Genomic DNA, 23,236 nt, shown 5'->3' with positions numbered 1-23,236 from the left:
ACCATAACTTCCACTACTTCCATAGATTTTCCCGTTAAGGTTCCTATATTCCACGTTCCTAAACGCATTTTGCTCTCTTGAACTCTACCCTTCTGTCCTAGCTTCTTCACCCTCCCCCGTCTAATAGGATCAAAGTACTTCTTTTGTGTGTCCCGTGTAAAGTTGATAGGAGCATATGCTCCCAAACAACTTTGAGTGGAGTCGTTCGAAAAGAAGTTTCTATGGCCCCCTTGCTCATTTAACACTGCATCCGGGTGCCGATGGAGATACAGCGACCCTTGCTCATTTATCACTGTGCTCGGGCCACACAGCGCGCCACTTACGGGTGACGCCCTAGCTTTAGCGCGATTTTGTTCTGGATTCATTTTCATAAGGATTCGACGTGATCATGGAGTGCCGGCTGTCGACTACCTGACGCCCTCCCCCTCCTCCTTTATCCGGGCTTGGGACCGGCAATGTAAGATACATTGGTAGCAATGAAGAGTTTGTGTGGTTTGAAGAACCCCGCGATTTGCTTAGCAATATTTTGTACGAAAATGTTTTATAATTTGCCTATGTATTATCAGTTGAGGATAGGTTATATTGTTATGCGGAACACTTTTTTTCCTTCAATCGGGTTGAAATCCCCCAACAAGATTTTATCAAGGTCCATTTTGCACGCTATTCTCAATTTGTACTTTCCTTTAAAAAAAAGTAGTACTTAATGAGTCATCAACACATGAGAAAGCTAATTAAATGCACCAAGCACGTTGGAAAACTGGTTACCGTACCTTTTTAAATTTGTTGTTTTAATGTTTCTCTTTTTAATTCTAGTTTGTCATACAATCATTTTTAGAATCTCTCTTACCAAAAGGATTTTTGAAATGTGGAAACTAGATTACCAAACTTCAAGCATCTCTAACCATGTTATTTAATTTTATAGGAAAGTTTTAGCTAAAATTATCAAAAGTTATTTTAAGAGCACTCCAACATGTTGTACTCCAACGGTCTAATCACATTCTGTATTTTAGAGAATCATAATGACTATAAGTCAATAATTAGCCAATAAAAATTATGTATTTATTTAAAGTAATATTAAAACAACTAGCGCTAATTATGGGAAGCATGATTGGAGTTGATTGTTTGAAATCCTCCTTAAATTCTAGTTAAGAGCTCATTTAGGGAGTCCATTGGAGATCTCTTACCATTTTCTTTCTAATGCCAATAGAAAAAATGATGTTCATTTCCTCTAATGTTTTCGGGTGCATAAGTTTAATTTGTAGCTTCAATCATCTAAAAACGTAAAAAGAAAACATGTTCGACTCCTAATCTCAAAAATATTTTTGACCTAAGCGAAGTTTTTCTATTTTGCGTTCCGATGTCTAAACAAAGTGGCGTATATTTCATGTAATTTGCTTTTCTTTGATTATGTGAATGAGTCAATTATAGTAAAAATAAATGAAAGACGCAATTGCAAGTGGTCATTTACCACAATAATAAAAATAAGTTAAGTTAAAAAACGCGATTGATTCCTAAACCGTAAACCCATTGGGCCTATAGTATGCCCAGATACCCACATATGGCCCATACAGTTGTTCGTTTTTTACGTCCAACAACCCCTTCCGTAAGAGCCACTGGCGGGAACCTTAGCAAATCTTAGGATTTCCACATCTTGCCATGCTGCTGCCCTCCACATTTTGCAAAGAAGGGAGAGAGCGCATCAATGGCGCACTTCTGTTCAGGTACTTACCCTAAAAATTTCAACTGTTAAACCCTTATGTGGTGGTGTACATGTTTGATGGCTCACCACATGTTTGATGAAAGTCCTCACTGAACATCTGCATCATTCTGAGGGGCATTATATTCAGACCACGAAGATTACAACATTATATATATACATATACTTAGTCTCCGTCGTTGTCACCGCCATTTCGCGGTTTATAATTATATGAAAGTATAACACCAACAAAAGTAAAAGTTCAGAAAAAGTAAAGAAGAAAGTTGAAAACAAAACAATTTGTGTCTATGGCGAAAATGAGTGCGAAGAGGAAGAAGAAGATGTAATAGGTGGAGAGAAATGGCATGTACAGTTTGGGTCATGGATGACCCTCTTCCTACTCATATCAAGTTTTGAACAAAACACACAATATGGACCCCGAAACACTCTGTCTTCTGAAACAATCTCGTCTCTGCTATAGTCTTGCATGATATACGTGCTCTCTTCTTCCAAGTCTTCCTCCTCCTCATCGTCCCATTCGGCACGGGTTTTGTAAGAATATCCCATCATTGGAAGAATCGCCAGAAGAATTTTGTCAATGCTGTCCTCTAACCAGTTTCTTCCTTCTTCCCACACGATTAAGAGGATAACAACAACTCCTGCTCCCACTCCATAACCCACTCCAGTATATATGGACTGCCAATCAACTTTTGACACTTTGTTTTGATCTGTTCGTGAGGCGTTGTTATCACTGCATGTTAGACTCAAAGGTGCCCCACACAATCCTTTATTGCCAGTGAAAGAATCTGGTGAAAAAGATTGAATCTGAGTGCCAGTTGGAATTCTCCCCTCCAGTTGATTGTTTGAGAGATCCAGGACAGAGAGGAAATTAAGTTTGACAAGCTCTTGTGGAATTGTTCCGCTCAGTTTGTTGTCTGAAAGGTCCAAGGACTCAAGCTGTCGTAGGTTACCCAGTGATGATGGGATTGTACCTGTGAAAGCATTACTGGACAAGTTTAGGCCATAGAGTGATTTGAGGTCTCCCACTTCCTCAGGTATTGATCCAATGAAATTGTTGCAGGAGATGTCAATCGAGGTGAAGACTGTTAAGATCTTTACCAATTCCATCTCTAGACCTTTGGTGGTAACTGTTATAGCATCCTGATAATATACCTGACTGAACTGCAGAACTTGAAATCGGAGGTGATTAATCTTTGCCATGGCATCATCTTCGTCAGCCATCATTGCTGACCAGGTTCTCAAACATGTTCCTGGTATTTCACCACTAAAATTGTTGCGAGCTATGTCAACAATTTGAAGCTTTGGCCAGGGGCCACTGGTCGTGTTACATCCAATTTGTCCATAAAAATGGTTGGATCGCAAAACAAGGACACGCAAGGAGGATATATTCTTCAACAAGCGAGGAAAGGTATCCATTATCTGATTGTTTCCCATGTTTAGAACCTCTAACATTGTGCAGTTGGCAAGAGATTTTGGAAATAGGCCTGATATCTGATTTCCATTGAGGTCGAGAGTTTTTAAACTGCAACTCTGAGGAAATCTATCAGGGACAGAGCCATCAAGTTTGTTTCTCCTTAGATTAAGTACTGCCAGTGTCCTGCTTATCTCAGTCAAGCATCGGGGAATCGTTCCACCTAGAGAATTATTGGACAAATCAAGAACCTGAAGATATGGCGCCTTGCAGATTGATTCTGGAATAATCCCGTGGAAGTGATTGCTTGAAAGAGAGAAGAACACAGTGTAAAAAATGAAATCACCAATGTCTGCCGGTATGCTAGAGCTGAAGTTGTTTCTCGAATAATCCAGATAAGTGGCCAATCCTGGAAGCATTGGAATTTGTCCCTGAAGCTGGTTGGAATGAAGGTCAAGCACAGACAAAGTAGAAGTAAGATTGAGGAAATGACCTTCTAGAGTTTCCAGAGAGTTGCAAGAAAGATTTAGTTGAACAAGATTACTGAGCCTCCAAATCCAGTTGGGTATCTCACCATGAATCTGGTTTTGTGATAGGTCCAAACTGCTTAATTTTGATTGACTTCTTAAGAAACTTGGGATTCTTCTCAAATTGCCAGCAACTAACTTCAACGTGGTAATATTTGGAAATGAAGAATGAGAGGAATTGGTCTCAGTGTAATTAATAGACAAGCTATTGTATGAAAGATCGAGACTCGAAAGATTTTTTAGCTGCTGAATATCATTCAGAAGAAAAGAGCCAGTGAAGTTGTTTGAAGATAGTAAAAGAATCTTAAGCCCTCGGAATTTCAAGATAGACTTGGGAATTGGCCCTTCCAACTTGTTGCTACTCAAATCAAGGGTGTCCAGTACAGATATAGCATCAAATTCAAGCAACTGACCAGAAAATTCATTGTTAGAAAGCTGTAGCTTCTGCAGCATGGGAAGAGAAAACACAGATGGTGGAATAGTCCCATTAAGTAGATTGAGTCGCAAGTCGAGATTCACCAGACTAGTCAGGTTTTCCCAGCGTGAGGAATTAATCTGACCCGTTAGCTGATTGTAAGAAAGATCTAGTAGGGTCAGATTCTTGGCCATACTAAAAGATGGAACTGAACCATTGAACTTGTTCGCCGACAAGTCCAAATAAACCAACTGTGTAAGGTCTTCCATTGATCTCGGGATTGACCCAGTGAAATTGCAATATCCAATATCTATTTTGGACAGCAATTTGAGGTTCCCAATAGAGTTAGGAAGCATCTGGCCTGAGAAATTTGCCCCATTGAGAACCAGCGATCGAAGAGAGCCATTCTTTGGAAATTCTGGTAAGGAGCCTTTAAGCTTTGGATTACCGGATAAGTCAATAGTCTGCAGTGTCTGCACCCGGAAGATATTCTTTGGGAATGAACCATTTAATCCCGAATTCATAATTAGTAAGGAAGTCAAATTTGAGAAATTCGAGAAGAACTCCGGAACATGAGTAGACAAATTGTTGTTCCCAATACGAATAACGGAGAGCGACTTAAGCTTCAGTAATGAAATATGAATAGGGCCTGAAAGGTTACAAGTGGACAAGCTCAACACCCTCAAGTTTGGCAATGAAGATGATATCGCTTGGCACCACTCGGTCCCCTGTGCTGATATATTCACACCATCAAGATAAAGTTCAACAAGCTCAGAAAAGTTCCTAAGCAGCACATCCAATTTCGGATTCTCAAGATTCAACGAAGGAGGTCCGGGGAAATAAAAGGTAGACAAATCAAGAGTTACCAACCTTTTCAGGTGCGAAATCTCAATCGGAACCTGCCCCGCAAAGCCAGCATTTGACAAGTTCAGATTACTCAAACCGGTTAGGTGCTTGAACTCCGATGGAATCTGAGTGTAGTTGAAGAAGTTGTAAGCCAAATTCAGGTACTCGATTGACTGCAGACGGAAAAGAGAACTCGAATTATCAAGTCCACCCGTAATCTCCTCACTGCTCAAGTCCAGGTTCGAAACACAACCCTTTTTGCAGGACACTCCTTCCCAAGAGCAGTGATCCGAGCCATTTTTCCACTTGGCAAGTTTCTTAGACGTTGCAGGGTCAAATGTGAGGCCGTTCTTCAATTGTAGCAGCAAAGATTGCTGATCGCCGGGACATTGGCCGTAGACGAGAAATACGTTGATGCTGATGGAACAGTAGTAAAAGGGTATTAAGAAAAGCCATGAAAACAGGGGAATTTTCATTGAAATCTCTGAGAAAAGGAAGCAGAGCAGGCTAGAACTTTCTCAATGGATACATGAAGGCAAAGATCCATGAAAAGACCCTTTTGGGCCGTGGATTCGGGTCCTTGGCCGGACGAAAATCCAGCGGAGTTAGCACGGAAGGACGAAGAATTCAGAGGAAGAAAAAACGGAGAGAATTGTTGGGATGGGGATCTGAAAGAAGAGTCCCTGAAACGCGTGTGCCCGTTTGTATAATGTTTGACTCGTACGCTCTTCCTCTGGGCGGCCTTAGATTACTTGCGGCAAGTTGCAAACATGGAATATTCAAAGCTCCCAAATGGTGTTCGTCTCTTCGCGGATTGGTTGTTGACTTTCTTGTTCTGTATTGTGGAAAAATAACCATTCCCTTTCTTGATCCAATCAATGCGTTTGGATAAATTTAAGGAAGTTATAACAAAAAACCCATCACATTGTTTAATTTAACGAAAAATCACATTTTTACATTAAAAAGTTAAATTTGATACTATTCACTTTATCCTTTATTTTGTCCTTATCGTTAAAACTCAAAGTTTTCAAGCCATTTTTATTAGTTGTCCTTAAATTTAATTCTTTTTATTGAAAAAATAAGAAGTTCATGGAGATATTATTCCAATGGTGGGGCTCTGTGTATTATAACGTTTTATCTCCGCGTTAGGAGAAGCTCACTTGTAGTCATGTTGGGAAAGATCGGTGAAACTAAAATTTTAATTTGCAAACTAAATGATGTGTTAATCATAGGAAATAAGCATATTGATTAACACTTATGTAATATAATCCAATCATCAGCCATTACATCATTTAGTTTAAGATGAATCACTTGGCTACTTAGAACTACAGTCTAGTGATATTCTTCTTCATTTGTAAGTGAGAGGTCTTAGGTTCGATTCTCAATAAAGTCGAATTTGAATCACATTATTATTAGCCTATTGTAAGGTTAAACCTATCATATTTCTCTTGTGTAGATAATATCGTTTGTTAAAAAAAAAAGATGAATCACTTTAGTTGGCCCAAAATTTGATACATAAAACTAAAAGGATTGTTTTATTGATGCAGAAAAAATTTCTTAATGACAATGGACCAACACATACTCAACAAAGTACATAATAATTAGGTATGTCATTAACCAACACATACGCAACAAATTACATAACAATCAGGTATTGAACTCATCACAAGTTAGTCGAACCCTCATGAAGTCAAGTGAAGACTACTACTATAGATCAAAAGCTAATTGATTTTTTAAAGTTTAAATAATTCTGGGAAACATAATCATAGAATCTCATGTATTACCCATTAACAAATATTAACAATAATATAGCATTGTAGCATAATTAGAAAAATAATTAGAAGAATCAGTCTTCAATTCCGGCTAACTGTGGCTGTCTCTCAAATAGTCTTCAATTCCGGCTAACTGTGGCTGTCTCTCAAATATTAATCAATTCTTGTAATCGTGGTTGTTGCAAAACCAGACCGTCATCATCGTTAAATAATTAGATTTTTAAAGTTTTTTTTAATAAAGAAATAGACTTCATTTTGGAGATAGGAAAGACTCACATAAAAATTTCAGCTTCTTTCTAGCTATCATTGTGTAATTTGCTAGCGGCAAGAATTGAACACATACTGTATGAAATAGAAGACTGAAATTCGAACCCGTCTATTGAGCCACCCCGTGATGGGTATTAGATTTTTAAAGTTAAGTAGGATTCGTTTGCATGTTTCAACAACAGTATTTTAGGGCTAAACTAATAAAATGTAATATGCTACCCTGAATCGTATTGCTGAAAAGTATGTACATACGTTATTTATACAAAATATCTTCACTCTTTTGGTTTTCAAATTGATGCTTTGCGCGTTAAACGATGAACATGCGAATTTCTAATTTGGAATGCATCATTTTCTTGGTCAGAAGTGTTGATTTCGGCACCCGACGGATTAAATAATTTAGAAAGTGTGAAGTTATTGACAAGTCGGCCATCTCGAATTGGATGTCAATTCTTCGAAGAGATGGATAAATTTTATTTTTGTTTTTGTAATTATGGATGATTGTGAAGCTGATTTCAGTGTCGTTGTTGGTAAAGAGCGAAAGTCATGCAATTTTGTCGGTATGAGAAACAAGTTGAAGTTTTTTTTTTATCACAACTCCAAGTGCTTCCTCAAAAAGTTTTTTAAAGTGTTTCACATTTGACAAGTTCTTCAAAAAAATGCTTTTATAGCTCATAAACACTTTTCAGAAGGAATTGTAAACACTTTTTTAACTTTTCTATCAAATACAATCAGAAACAATCCCAAACATTCCCGGACTCGTATTTGCACCAAAACATACATCCAAAAATCAAAAAATAAGGTTAATGATTGGAGTTTCATACCAGTTTAGAAAGTAAAAAGGATTAAAAGTAGCAGGTGACCCTCTACCACAGTGAGGCAGATGAGTGAAGCTCTTGTATGATGATATGGATTCAAGTTCTGTCAGTAGCAAATCTAATTTCTAACTTAACGACAATATCGTTCAACTAAAAAAAAAAAAAAAAGGGATTAAAAGGAGTCGTTTGATATATGTGGTCCCCCATTCTTGGAGTCTATGTAGTTGTTAAATATTCTGCCTAAAAGAGTCAAAAGGGTCCCATGCAATGCGATGTGTCCTACCCCAACTGCCCCGGTTTCCCTTTTAGACTAGCACACCCTGAGTCTTCCTGCCCGTTAGGCAAAGGTAGATAGGTTGTCACTACCAAGTAACAACGGACTTGAAATTTCAACTTATCAGTTAGCTCACTCATCTACAAGTCCACTCTAAGCTGTACAATTTTCTTCAATTTTGATCCGGTTGGTTACGAGGGGTAATTGTCTTTAGAGCTCTGATTTTAGGTTTTAAGTATTAGATTGTGGCCGGTGAAGCGATTAACCGATCTAATGGCGAGAAAGTATAAGTTTTAAATTATGATTTTACGTCTTAAAACAATCAGTTATGCCAATAAATGAGATTAAAGTCGAAATAAATTTGGTAGAAGTTGAAGCTTCACATTCATTCAAACTTCACAAAAAACTTTTGGAAAGATGTAAATATTAACAATAAGATTACATGACAATATTCGACAATTGAGCAAGTCACCTACAATTTTGCCTCAAATTTACTTTATTTACGAGTTTGCCACCATGCTGATTTTAGTGGCTCAATTTCACTTTATTTACGAGTCTGCCACAGGCTATCAGTTCCGCTGATCTTGATGCACACGCTTTGATGATCGCGGGAAGGGAAAAACGATGGTAAAGCCAGCCTTTTCCATCTGCTTCTCAAACCCTCCTTGCCTCCTCCGTCTCGCAGACCCACGACACAGACGGTCTCGCCTCTGTCCTATCCTCCTCTCGCCTCCGTCGTCTTACTCCTCCTTTCTCCGTCTCTGGAATCCTAGCGTCATCTTCCTCGCATGCAAGGCTCTGGCCCTCTCAATTGAAACCAAAACGTGTTTCAGGTGCCTAACACAATCTCTCACTACTCACTCACATCAGTTGGTTTTTGTAATTTGAACTTTTCTTTCTGATAAATTTGTATGCTTTCTGGATTTTTTATGGCAGTTTTGGTCCTTTCCTTTTCTGAATTTGTATGCTTCTCCGGTTTTTTTATGGCAGTTCTGCGGAAGAGCACGAAAAAGGAAGAACTAGTATTAGAAGGTCTTCTCAAACAGTACTTCGATGATGTGAGTGCCTTTATCCTTTAACTTGGCCAAATGGGTGCTCAAATTTCATGTTTTTCTGTGATTATATGAGTAAATTTTTGTATTTTGTTTTTGGGTTTTGCCAAATTCAATGGTGGTATTTATGGGTTTGGTATTGATTTTCAGTTAACAATAACTTTGGGGAAATTGATTGAGTCTGCATTCAATGTAACTTTTCATGCAGTATGCTGATGAAATAGAATTCGATTTTATCATTCCCTTCTTTTTTTTAAATGCAGTTACATTTATATGATGATTTACATCATATATTCATCTTTTTGTTTTTAATTCTTCATGCAGTCTAAGCCATGAGGGATTTGTTAGACCCACAATTGATAACAATGTACAGCGGCACCAACGGTTTTGGACAAGGAAAAGTAAGTACCAGTTTGCTTCACTGTTCCAAAGTATTATGTAGAGATTGCTTTAATATCTTTGGCTTCTTGGCTGTTTGTGGGGTGTCCGAGATAGGATTTAGGAGATTTGGTTTAGGGTTTGCAAAGAGATAGATAGGGGTGTCCGAGAGAGATGTGGGAGGATTTAGGTGAGGGATTTCATGGATTTGTTTAGGGTTTCTTTTCTGCGATTTGCAGAGCGAGAGATGGGACGATTTTCTATGAGGGTAAAGGGAACGGGCAAGGGAGGTATGGGTATGGGTAGGGGATGGAAAAGCACTTCGTTTTCCATTTGCTTCCTGAAACCCGAGGGATTTTTGCAATTGCCGTTGCAGAGAGAGAGATGGGGGTGTCCGTTAGGTGCCCTTTAGTTGTCACGTTTGTGATTTGTCCACCCTTGATTGTTGTGTGATTCATTCTCACGAGCGTTCTATGCACAATGTTTCATATTATTCCTTCCGTTTAATTTTGATATTGTTGTGCTTAATTTCTTTTTTTTATTGGGTGATTGGATTACAATTTACAATCCCCGATTTTTTATTTTTACTTTTTATGGCTCACTGTTATTTCTTTTATTGTGTCGCATAGAACAAATACTTTTTTGAATGTTATTACTGCTGCAGGTTCTATGCGTTCAATGCTGATATTGTTCTTTCCCACATGCGCTCTTTTCACAAGATTTCATATTTTCCACAGGGGATACTCACCCGCTTACCCTATGGGCACCGGCACCGATGGGCTTGGCCCTTCCATCTCCTCCAACCGTAGGTGCATATATATATATGTGTGTGTGTCATATCTACTTATTTGCATATGTGTTTTTGTGTAGGGTTTATTCCTGATCAGTTTTTCTTCACTTTTACAATCTATGCAATTATATTGCTTGGGATTACTATTTCAAATTGAGGTTTTTAATGCATTTTGGAAATTTTGAGATTGTTGGAAATTTTAGGGTTTGATGATTTTTATTTCAAATATTCAGTTTTAAGTAGCATAATAACAATGCACAAGGAGGACAATCCAGAGCAAGTGTAGCCACTATGAACACTAAGGATTCTAGTATTGCTTCTGCGGAACATGGCGGTGTACAAAATGGAGCCCGTGTACAGCCCCAATTACATGGTACAGATTTCTAAGTAACAGTTCTCTTTCAGTCTAGAAAATTTATGTGTTTGAAGGAGTTTGGGAATCTTAGATAATTGTGTTCTCTTTTAACATCTGAGTTGCCCATTTTGTTTGATTTTCATTTCTTGGCAATGTTTTTCTGCGACTGATTTTATGTAGCAGGTTTTGATACACCCATTGCGACTGAGTTTAACGTGTTGGTATATGATATATAAATAAATGTGAATGATCAGGTATTAACTTTTTTCTGTTGATTTAGCCCCAGGAGATGCATTCAAGGGCTTTGCCTTTTAGTTTGGGTGTATAAGCCTTGGTTTCATGAATGGGATGCAGGTAATGTCATTCGCTTGCGAACACTTGATTAAAATTCTCTAATTTCCTGTATTTCTAAGTGCGGAACAAATTTATAGCATGTTTTTTAAAGCAAAAAGGTTGTATCCACCCTTTTCATCTCAATTTCTGATTATCCTAATTAGGGTTTTATTAATTAATTATGCTTAAATATTGCTCAGTTCTAAATTCAATTGTTATTGGTGTTTAGAATTATTGACGAGAGTACCAAAAAAGCAGCGGTTGTGGATTCAGTTGAACCTGAGAGGGTTCTGAAAGCAGCCCAAGAACATGGTGTCAGTATCAAGCTTATCCTCACCACTCGCCATTACTGGTATATTTAGACTTCCTCATCCAATCCCTCATATATATATATATATATATATATTTGTTTTGGGTATTTTAGTACTTTCCAGATATGGATTTATGGGGATTTATATCTTAGTTGGGTACATGATGCGGATTCATATTCAAGGAAAAATGATCCCCGCTCTTAAGGTCTCTTTCTTGTGTCGATTGATCGTCTTGCTATGATTTCGAGTTGTTGCAATTAGATCTTGAAATTGTATTGTACAATTTAATTAGTATAGTGGTCCTCACAAATCACCACTGATGTAGCACCTAATTAATCGTATTCAATGTTGTGGTATGAAAAGAAGCACTAATTAAGGGAGTAATATTTAAGGTTGGAGATAAAAGATTCGCTATAGCTGATAGCTCTAGATGTGTAATTAACTAAATATCATAAAAATTAGCTCTATTGGTTAATCCAATTAGTTGAGGTAAGGAATATATTTTGACTGATGCAACTGTATGCTCTCATGGATTTCCCCCAAAGATTGGATTTTCAGTGTTTGGGAATGTTAACAATGTAGTTTTTTGATCTTTTCTTGAAAGGATATGAAATTGGAAATCCAAAATATCACTTTTTGTTGAAATTATTTGATTTTTGGTTCAAAAATTTGAATCCAAGGGGTCCCGATGGTCCAATTTTGACCTTATTTTATATTTTATTTATTTATTACATTTTGTTGGTAGCAATGAATTTATGAATGTATGAAAACAGTGGATGCTAAATTTAGGGGGATATTGCTCAAATGAAGATATTTTTGTATGGATATTTAGTATTAGTGCGATTTTGCTTCTTGAATTGGGGCAAATGACACTTTGATATTGCTCTTGGACTTCAGAAAAAGTTTCCCCTTTTATGAACACCTAGCCAAGTAATTTTAGGAAACATGTGAAATTATAGAAGTTTCTATGTTGAATTCACTTTATTTCACTTTGAATCGTTGTCAGGGGACTGCTTTTGGGAACATGGTGGTGCATGAGGAAGTTCTTCGGGTTATCCAAACATTCAGAGGTTAACTTTTCGTTTGGAGATTCTAGAAAATAAGTTGTAGTCATGAATTTTCAGCAAGAGAAGTTCGTCAGGTTAGTTTGACAATGAGTGCTTCCCAATATTTATTTGTTTCATTTAAAATGGTCTCCAACGACATCCATAATTCTGTGTTTAAGTTTTTTTGTTTTTGGTTTAGGGCACTTATATGGTAATGCCTGTTTTCTCTAGCTCATCCTCTGACTCTCCTTTCTGTTTCTTCTTCTTTCCGCTCACTACAAGTTGCAAATATGGCGGAATCGGTGGAGCTTCCCACTAGCCTCAACATCATTCATTTCTGAAACAAGGTCCTCTTACTTAGCGCCATCATTCGAATTCGTTGCACTTCACCCAACAGTTACCTTTGAGCCTTAATCTTTCTCATTTCATGCTTTATAGTGAAATATGTATTTGTGGATGGTTTTGTGGGATTTTTGATATCAATTCATTACTAGGTGCTGTTATCCAGATAATGTATCATTTTTCTGGAAATAGACGGTGGATGCATGATGTATGTGAAGCATCTTTCAATGAGTTCAGCTTTTATATATCAAGTTAACCAAGTCGATGTTTTCTTAATCACTCAATTAATCAAGTTCTTAGTTTTCCTTCGTTTCCGATTAATTCACAGAGTTTAGGCAAAAAATGATAGTAGAGGAAGCTTACGATCACTACTTTCCGTTTTAGGTTTTTTTTTTTTTCCTTTCAATTTCTCTTTTTATTAGATAAATTGTGGCGTTTAAAAGGGTGAATTTAACATGATTGGATTCCAACTTCCTTACATATTAAACTGTGAGAGGGGGAGTAGGGTTGCTATATTCAAGTTCTCTTTTTTATTTTTACTTGAATTTGATTTGATTTTTTTTGCGACAGGTTGAGAATGTGAAAGCTCTGCTGGAGGTGGAGGTGAGAAGTTTTAATTTAATTTTTGATTTATTGTTGTTTTTTTACGACGGATTAAAGAAGATGAAGTTCACAATGATCACCGAAGACGAACAGATCCTCTCCTTAAACGTCGATCCTCACAAGAATGTAAAACCCTTACTTTTCACTTCAGCAGAAACCCTTAATTGATTTTATAGTTCTGTCAATTAATTTGGAAGTTGAAGATCTCCCTTTTTTAATGTGAATTTGATTTTATTTTTTTGTGATAGGTTGAGAATGTGAAAGCTCTACTGGAGGTGGAGGTGAGAAGTTTAATTTAATTATGATATGTTGTTTTTTTTAAACGTATTTTTTTTGTGGGATTGTGCTATTTTGGGGGAAATCAATATTAAATTGAAGTAATGTTTAGATATTTCTGTAATTGGGATTTAGAGTAAGAGATGAAGAACTGAGTGTGATTGCAGAATTAAAAGTTCAGAACTTTTTTGGTTTGGAAGCTAATTTTAAATTCAGGTAGTTGATTAGTTATTAGAGAAATGTATAATGAATGTGTGTTCTGAGATGCTGAGTGCTTTTGGTGTCAGAGATGAAGACTTTATAATGATCGTATTCAATGCCGCCTCGAGGTATACTTGATAATGTTGTACTTTATGTGCAATTCACTATATGATGTTCGTGCGTTTAATGGGCCTGTGAATATATTTCAGTGCACCCACTAATTGGTTTTATCATCATGCATCATCGTGAGAAGTAGGATGGTGAGTTTCTCAATACAATTATTTTTTGTGCAAATAATGTTTATAGAAATTGTATTTTTATTAGTTCATTGCAGATTCTTATTCTTTTATTAAGTTCACCATTCATGCTTTTAAAGATAAAAATTGCAATGCTTTCTCAGATGTTAGTTTTGGGAGGCAAAGTTTTAAGCTTTCTGCATTAAATGTCCTGTTTTCAGGACGAAATTTGGTGTTTTAAGATGTCATGAACGAATTGTTGCTGGTTGGGTTTTGTGTTGTTGCGAATTTACTTGAGATCCTCAATATCCCATTTATGCTTCCTATTATCATATTCTTTATGCAATTGTCACTCTCCTACAGCTTACATTTGGATTTGCATCTTTGCTGATGCGATGTTGTGATGGGGTTTAGTAATTTTCAATATTTTTCGACTCTTTTTAACTTGCAAAATCAAATTACCCATGGAATTTATAACATACAATCAGATTCTTTTTAGATGGGTTCAAATGATGTTGATTGCGCTGTTATAAAGCACCTTTATAGTTAGGTTGACAACCATTTCAATAGATTCTTTATTTGGTTGGTCCAATCTGTAACAGATGAGATTGTTTTGTTTGATGTTTCAATCAAAATTTGATCTTTTTTTTTGTGTGAAATTATAATGGAATCACAAATCAAGTATAACATAGATTCTTGGTTGCATGTCATTTATTTTTTTCGTTCATGGAATTCATTATCTTGCTATCTTGGCAATTAGCAATGTCTTACAATTGGTAAAATGTAAGAATAAATGTGTTGAAGTTTGAATCATACACATGAAAGTGAATTTTAACAACTCTAGATTTCTTAATAATTTGATCCGTCTTTCTTTCATTTGTGTTCGACTATTTTACTTTTTTTCTATATAAGTACAACTATTGTTCGAAAGCCACAGAAAATACCCAACGGCTGAGAAATTGTTTTTGTTACAAGAATAGATTATGATGTAAAGCTTAAATTTTGGGCACTTAAATATATGTGTTTTGTTTGGCAATTACAACCACTCGCATGAAAATTCAATTGGATTTGTTCTGGTCTCCAAGAATTTTTCTTTGTTTGATTATTAATTAATTTATGTGGCGGGAGTTTAGGTTTTGCTTTTCTGCCCATGTAAATTTGATTTGAAATGGATAGTTCAATTTGCTGTATATAAATTAGTAATCAAAAAGCTCCAAGGAGAGGTAAATTAGAAACAATGGTGGAAGAGTGATGGAGTTGAGGAGTTGATAGTTTACAAGGTTTACTTGAATTTTTGTATGATGTCCATGGTATTGATAGATTATGGAGACTGACTGGTTGATTAATCACTAATTTAAAATACTTAAACTGTAACTTTTCTTTAATTCCTTTTCGTTTTGTATTTTTATTGAATTTGAAAAATTAAACGAATCCAATCAGCTACTCAGCCTTTGAATATGTTTACATCTTAATGTTTACTTGAAATATGTTAATTTGTCCCCGTTTCTATAAAATTTTGTGCGATGTGAACAATGTGGGTTATTCTCAATCTTCAGATGGTGATTATTTGGCAACTTCTGCAAACATGGATACTCAACCTTTGAAATACAGAGCTGAGGATGAGAGCAACCAGATGAGCTAGAATTGGGTTTGTATCATTCTAAATTATTCGTTTGGTTACCGATAGGAAATATGGTTGCCGAGTCCAGTTTTTTATTTTCATCATCTTAAACATTTTCCTTTGATAGCACTTTGTTTTGATTTGTGAACGAACTATATAATTTATCTTTATCTTAGGTCACAATGTAATGTTTAATGATTGAATTTGTGATAGTTTAGCAATTTTTTTAGAAACTTACTATTCCTGCCAAATGCTCAAATATTATGTCTTCTACCTTTCTGCTTTCCCATTTCTGTGTTTTTCCCCATATAGTAAGTTGAGCACTTGAAACTATGAGTATAATACTGATGGTACAATACGATCTACAAGTGAATGCTTTCTTATAGCATGCATATAGCAAGCAAAGTTTTACTTCATTGGTTCTTAGGTACTAAACCGTCGTTTTAGTTTGTGTGGAAATTATTCATGCTTGTCGCAACTAATATATTCAATTCCTGCAGCAACGCGCATACATATCTTCTAGTGTATTCTGAAACTTTATCATGCATATATCTTACTAAGAACAGAATCAGCTCTTCGATTTCATCAGACGGCTTCTTATTCGCTGGGTATTGGAAATTTGAAACCAGAAAAGCTAGGGCTTTGATGAAGCCAAGCATAATGGCTATTGACCTTGGGATTGATCCAGTGAAATTGCAGCTGGAAATATCTATCTTGGACAACATTTTGAGGTTGCCAATAGAGTTCGGTAGTAACCCCGAAAAGTTAGCCCCGCGTAGAACCAAGGACCGAAGAGATGCATTCTTTGGAAATTCTGTTAAGGAACCCTGTAGCTGTTGATTGCGTGATAAATCAATAGTCTGCAGTGTAGGTACCTGGAAGATCTTCTCTTGCAAATCAAGAGTTACCAACCTTGTCAAGTACGAAATCTCAATCGGAACCTGCCCCGCGAAGCCAGCATTCATCAAGTTCAGACTACTCAAACCGGTTAGCTGCCCAAACTCGGATGGAATCTGAGTGTAGTTGAAGTCATTGTAAGCCAAATTTAGGTCCTCGATGTACTGCAGATGGAAAAGAGCACTTGTTGAGTCCACCTGAAATTGACTCGCTGCTTAAGTCAAGATGAGAAACACAACCATCTTTGCGGGAGACACCTTCCCAAGAACAGTAATCCGAGCCATTATTCCACCGCACAAGTTTGTTAGATTGTGCAGGGTCAAATTCGAGGCTGTTGTTCAATTGCAACAACAATCATCGTTGATCGCTGGGATGACATTGGCTAGAGACCACAAATGTATGGAAGCTGAGTGAGGCATAGGAAATGAGCATCAAGAAAAGCCATGAAATTGGAGGAGTTTTCATCGATGCTATTGCTGATATGGGACAGAAAATGTAGTAAAGAGTGTAGGCTCAGGGTATTAGGAATATCTTCAGCAGTTGTCACAAATGAAAAATCAACGGTACGTAGTCATTCATGCATAGATTTCCTTTTTCATTTTCGTAATTTTACTTGTTCGTTGGCTACTAATTCGCATGCATTAATGTGTATAGTTGGATTGAGACTGATATTGCGGACAAATGAGATTGCATTAAGGGATTGACTTATTTATCATTGTATTCCTCTTTGAGAGGCTAAGGAAAACTGTGGACCTGTGGTGATGGTAAGGTATATGGTGGGTTTAACTTTGTGGAGAAGGTTTCTACGAGACTTGTTGCTTGCTTGACTTGTCGACGTCGAAGTCTTTCCCCATTTTACTAGTGGGGTTTACAATCTGCTACAAGTAAGCTGTTTTATTCGATGTCCACAGATTATTGATTAAGGTGATGAATTACGCAGGCAGCTGGAGAAGAGAGGGTGACGTTTCGCCCGTACACCCCTCCCAACTCTCGCGTGAGGAGACGGACTGATTCTTAAATAGTTTAGATAGCTTTATGTAAAGCTCTTCAACTCACTTCATAGATGCCAAAGGCTCACAGCTAATCCAGAAAGAAGTGGAGATTCAACATGCTGTAAGTCACCGAAATACGAAGAAATTTCCCCGCTTTGCTAGTATTGTTGCGGTGGCGGCCTTACATTGTATCAAAGACTACCAAGTCTTCATCCGGAAAAATCTAAGCTAAAACAGAGTGAACGTTCATGATAACAAACAAACAGAAGAATACAAACAAGAGGAGAAACCACGAAAGAAAGAAAGCTAAGAACCAAAACCAAACAAGTGAAAACAGAGTCAAATGAAGCGCGATTTCAGTAAAACTATATTGATTCAATGTTGCTTGCATCGCCAATTTTGTTTAATTCTGTTTTTGGTTTGTGTTTTTATGTGTCAAATTCCATACTTCGAAAATTTAGTTGCTAATATGTCGATCTTATAGCGAGCAATGCTGATTCCTGTACTGGAAAGACGACTGAAATATTGTTTAAAAACATTGATAATCCTGGCGTTCAAAAACAAGAATGGAATGCAGACAACTCTAATCCACATTTACTAATAAAGTTTCCAACATCAAAATATAAAAAAGTGAAAGAACAAGCTCACACTAGATCTCGTAATTTAGAATTATGGGACAGCAGAAGCAAATATCTTATTTCTTACAGAACACAATCATGACAAGGAGGCCAGCTGCATTGCTCCTCAATCCTCATAATAATTTCAACGTCTCAGCCTTTAAGTTATGTGAACATGTCTTCGGTGAGGACCGATTCTTTCTTCAAGTTGAGGAAATACCTTAAAGAAGATGCTCTCCACAGTTTTGTAATACCATTTCCGCCATCTCTTGCAGAACACGAGTGGCCCGATGACAGCTCCAAAGCCGAAGATACATCCAATCTCAGTACTTATAAGATCAAAATCAATCTCAGGTTGAGCATTAGAATGACCTTTTTCTAGTGGTGGTGGCAATCGTGAGGTGATATCAACTGTCAAAGGAGGCCCCCACAATCCTTTATTGCCAGCGAAAGAATCTGGTGCAAAAGATTGAATCTGAGTGCCAGTTGGAATCTTCCCATTCAGTTGATTGTTTGAGAGATTCAGGAACGAGAGGAAATTAAGTTTGACAAGCTCTTGTGGAATTTCTCCGCTCAATTTGTTGTCTGAAAGGTCCAAGGACTCAAGCTGTCGTAGGTTACCCAGTGATGATGGGATTGTACCTGTGAAAACATTACTAGACAAGTTTAGGCCATAGAGTGATTTGAGGTCTCCCACTTCCTCAGGTATTGATCCATTGAATTTGTTGCAGGAGAAGTCAATCGAGGTGAAGACTGTTAAGATCTTTACCAATTCCAACTCTAGACCTTTGATGGTAACTGTTATAGTATCCTGATAATATACCTGACTGAACTGTTGAACTAGAAATTGGAGTTGATTGATCTTTGCCATGGCATCATCGTCGTCAGCCATAATTGCTGACCAGGTTATCAAACATCTTCCTGGTATTTCACCACTAAAATTGTTGTGAGCTATGTCAACAATTTGAAGCTTTGGCCAGGCGTCACTGGTCGTGTTACATCCAACTTGTCCATAAAAGTGGTTGGATCGCAAAACTAGGACACGCAAGGAGGATATATTCCTCAACAAGCGAGGAAAGATATCCATTATCTGATTGTTTCCCATGTTTAGAACCTCTAACATTGTGCAATTGGCAAGAGATTTTGGAAATAGACCTGCTATCTGATTTCCACTGAGGTCGAGAGTTTTTAAACTACAATGCTGTGGAAATCTATTAGGGACAGAGCCACCAAGTCTGTTTCTCCTCAGATTAAGTACTGCCAGTGTCCTGCTTATCTCAGTCAAGCACCAGGGAATCGTTCCACCTAGAGAATTATTGGACAAATCAAGAACCTGAAGATATGACGCCTTGCAGATTGATTCTGGAATGCTGCCTTGGAACTTATTGCTTGAAAGAGAGAAGAACACTGTGTACATAAGGAAATCACCAATGTCTGCCGGTATGCTAGAGCTGAAGTTGTTTCTCGAATAATCCAGATAAGTGGCCAATCCTGGAAGCATTGGAATTTGTCCCTGAAGCTGGTTGGAATGAAGGTCAAGCACAGACAAAATAGAAGTAAGATTGAGGAAATGACCTTCTAGAGTTTCCAGAGAGTTGCAAGAAAGATTTAGTTGAACAAGATTACTGAGCCTCCAAATCCAGTTGGGTATCTCACCATGAATCTGGTTTTGTGATAGGTCCAAAGTGCTTAATTTTGATTGACTTCTTAAGAAACTTGGGATTCTTGTCAAATTGCCAGCAACTAACTTCAACGTGGTAATATTTGGAAATGAAGAATGAGAGGAATTGGTCTCAGTGTAATTAATAGACAAGCTATTGTATGAAAGATCGAGACTCGAAAGATTTTTTAGCTGCTGAATATCATTCAGAAGAAAAGAGCCAGTGAAGTTGTTTGAAGATAGTAAAAGAATCTTAAGCCCTCGGAATTTCAAGATAGACTTGGGAATTGGCCCTTCCAACTTGTTGCTACTCAAATCAAGGGTGTCCAGTGCAGATATAGCATCAAATTCAAGCAACTGACCTGAAAATTCATTGTTAGAAAGCTGTAGCTTCTGTAGCGTGGGAAGAGAAAACACAGATGGTGGAATAGTCCCATTAAGTAGATTGCGTCGCAAGTCGAGATTCACCAGACTAGTCAGGTTTTCCCAGAGTGAGGAATTAATCTGACCCGTTAGCTGATTGTAAGAAACATCTATTAGGGTCAGATTCTTGGCCATACTGAAAGATGGAACTGAACCATTGAACTTGTTCATCGACAAGTCCAAATAAACCAACTGTGTAAGGTCTTCCATTGACTTGGGGATTGATCCAGTGAAATTGCAATTTCCAATATCTATGTTGGACAGCAATTTGAGGTTCCCAATAGAGTTCGGAAGCATCTGGCCTAAGAAATTTGCCCCATTGAGAACCAGCGATCGAAGAGAGCCATTCTTCGGAAATTCTGGTAAGGAACCTTGAAGCTGCGGATTACCGGATAAATCAATGGTCTGCAGTGTCGGCACCTGGAAGATATTCTTTGGGAATGCACCATATAATCCAGAATTCATGATTTGTAAGGAAGCCAAATTTGGGAAATTCGAGAAGAACTCCGGAACTTGAGTAGACAAATTGTTGCTGTCAATACGAATAACTGAGAGTGACTTAAGCTTCAGTAATGAAATATGAATAGGGCCTGAAAGGTTACAAGTGGACAAGCTCAACACCCTCAAGTTAGGCAATGAAGATGATATCGCTTGGCACCACTCAGTCCCCTGTGCTGATATATTCACACCATCAAGATAAAGTTCAACAAGCTCAGAAAAGTTCCTAAGCAGCACATCCAATTTCGGATTCTCAAGATTCAACGAAGGAGTTCCGGGGAAATAAAAGGTAGACAAATCAAAAGTTACCAACCTTTTCAGGTGCGAAATCTCAATTGGAACCTGCCCCGCAAAGCCAGCATTCGACAAGTTCAGATTACTCAAACCGGTTAGCTGCTTGAACTCGGATGGAATCTGAGTATGGTTGAAGAAGTTGTAAGCCAAATTCAGGTTCTCGATTGACTTGAGACTGAAAAGAGAACTCGAATTATCAAGTCCACCTGTAATTTCCTCGCTGCTCAAGTCCAGATTCGAAACACAACCCTTTTTGCAGGACACACCATCCCAAGAGCAGTAATCCGATCCATTCTTCCACTTCACAAGTTTCTTAGATGTTGCAGGGTCAAATGTGAGGCTGTTCTTCAATTGTAGCAACAAAGATTGCTGATCCCCTGGACATTGGCCGGAGACAAGAAATATGTTTACGCTGAGTGAAAGGTAGTAAAGGGGTATTAAGAAAGGCCATGAAAACAGAGGAATTTTCATCGGAAGCTCTTGCTGATATATGACAGAAAATGCCGTAAAGAGCTTAGGCTCAGGGTATTAGGAATATATTCAGCAGTCGTCACGGAGGAGACATCAACGTTCGTACTCATTTATGCATAGATTTCCTTTTTGTTTTTCGTAATTTTACTTTTTTCATTGGCTACTAATTCGCATGCATTAATGTGTATAGTTGGATTGAGACAGATTGTGGAAGAATGAGATTGCTACTGTTTTAACTTTGTGGGGAAGGTTTCTACGAGACTTGTGGCTTGCTTGACTAGTCGACGTCGAAGTCCTTCCCCAATTTCCTAGTGGGGTTTACAGCCTGCTACAAGTAGGGTCCTTATTCGATGTCGACATACTATTGATTAAGGTGCTGAAACAAGTGAGCAAGCGGAGAAGAGAGGGTGACATTTCCGGCCTACATCCGGGCTAAAACTTACATGTACACCGCTCCTAATTGTCGCGTGAGGAGAGAGACTGATTCAGATACACGGGGAGTACAATTCCTAGTGCAAGAATTTTGTTTCTTAAATAGTTTAGATACCATTATGTAAAGCTCTTCAACTCACTTCATAGATGCCAAAGGCTCAAAGCTAATCTAGAGAGAAGTGGAGATTCAACATGCTGTAAGTCACCAAAGTACGAAGAAATTTCCCCGCTTAGCTCGTATTGATGTGGTGGCGGGCCTTACGTTGTATTAAAGACTACCAAGTCTTCATCCGGAAAAATCAAAGCTAAAACAGAGTAAACGTTCATGATAACAAACAAGTAGAAGAATACAAACAAGAGGAGAAACCACGAAAGAACACAAAAGTGGAGAAATTGTATCAACTCAGACTGTTGATTTAGTAGCTTTTTTGTTGGATAGTGGCCAAATTAGGCTAGGAAACAAAACAAAAGAATGAAAGAAAATTGATGAGGGAACATCATGATGAGGATTATGTTTCCTTGTTTTGTGGCTTGTTTTGTTCCTTGTTTTGTGGCTTGTTTTGTTCCTTATTTTGTGGCTTTTTCAAAGCCATAATTAGTTGGTTTTCGGCTGGAAGAAAGGAGGAGAAGAAAAGGGGCTGATTTTTATTTAAAGGAAAGGTGTGAACTCATTTTCTGCAGAGAGCAAGTAGAGCAGAGGAGAAAGCATTCGACTCTCCCATTTAAAACAGTGCTGCTCCTTCCCATTTGTTTGTAATCCCCCTTTGTTAGTGATCACTCAATCAAAGATATTTGTGCTACATTTTGTGGCTTTTGGGAGAGAAGCAATTTGGTATATGTTTCCATCTTCTCCATTTGTTTCTTTGTGAGAGTGAGAGCTATTGGGTGTATATGGGCTTTGGGTTTGAGAGTTAAAACATCAATTTGTAATCTCCTTTTGATATTAGTGGAATTTTCTCGCCATCTCGGAACTGGACGTAGGCTTACGCCGAACCAGTATAAATCCTTTGTGTCATTTGGATTTTGTATTGTCATATTTTGCCGTTGTTGCTTATTGGTTTCATATTTGGTGCTATCCTAGCACAACAAGTGGTATCAGAGCTCTGGGTTTCGACTTGGGGCTTTGTACAAGTATGTCTATGAAACCTTCGAATATGTCGGTGAAATATGATATTGAAAAATTCAATGGGAGGAATGATTTTAGCCTTTGGCAGGTTAAGATGCGAGCTGTGCTAGTTCAACAAGGGTTGCTTAAGGCGCTACAGGGTGTGGAAGCTGACACGCCCCGATCCCGATGTCCTCATGACATCGGGATGATCACGTGCTGGCCGACACCCAAAGGGTGACGAAAGCCATTAATTTAA

General features: G+C 37.7%; 2 protein-coding genes and 1 long non-coding RNA gene across 3 annotated transcripts; 1 reads left to right on the top strand and 2 right to left on the bottom strand.

The window, feature by feature from the left end:
* Positions 1-1,792: 1,792 nt before the first annotated feature.
* On the bottom strand, positions 1,793-5,826 carry LOC103408568 (receptor-like protein 6). Its single transcript, XM_008347408.3, has one exon. The coding sequence runs from the start codon at positions 5,390-5,392 to the stop codon at positions 2,003-2,005; it is 3,390 nt and encodes a 1,129-aa protein (XP_008345630.3). The 5' UTR covers positions 5,393-5,826; the 3' UTR covers positions 1,793-2,002.
* Positions 5,827-12,504: 6,678 nt separating this feature from the next.
* On the top strand, positions 12,505-15,791 carry LOC139195329 (uncharacterized). Its single transcript, XR_011580154.1, has 6 exons — positions 12,505-12,656; positions 13,222-13,380; positions 13,503-13,535; positions 13,818-13,859; positions 13,941-13,991; positions 15,524-15,791. It is a non-coding gene; the product is annotated as an uncharacterized lncRNA (long non-coding RNA).
* Positions 15,792-18,254: 2,463 nt separating this feature from the next.
* On the bottom strand, positions 18,255-21,440 carry LOC103434008 (receptor-like protein 7). Its single transcript, XM_029101293.2, has one exon. The coding sequence runs from the start codon at positions 21,438-21,440 to the stop codon at positions 18,255-18,257; it is 3,186 nt and encodes a 1,061-aa protein (XP_028957126.2).
* Positions 21,441-23,236: the final 1,796 nt, after the last annotated feature.

Source organism: Malus domestica, chromosome 04, assembly GCF_042453785.1.
Source record: "Malus domestica chromosome 04, GDT2T_hap1".
Lineage (NCBI taxonomy): Eukaryota > Viridiplantae > Streptophyta > Magnoliopsida > Rosales > Rosaceae > Malus > Malus domestica.
Note: the sequence above shows the minus strand (reverse complement) of the source record. Positions and strands in the feature narration are given on the sequence as shown.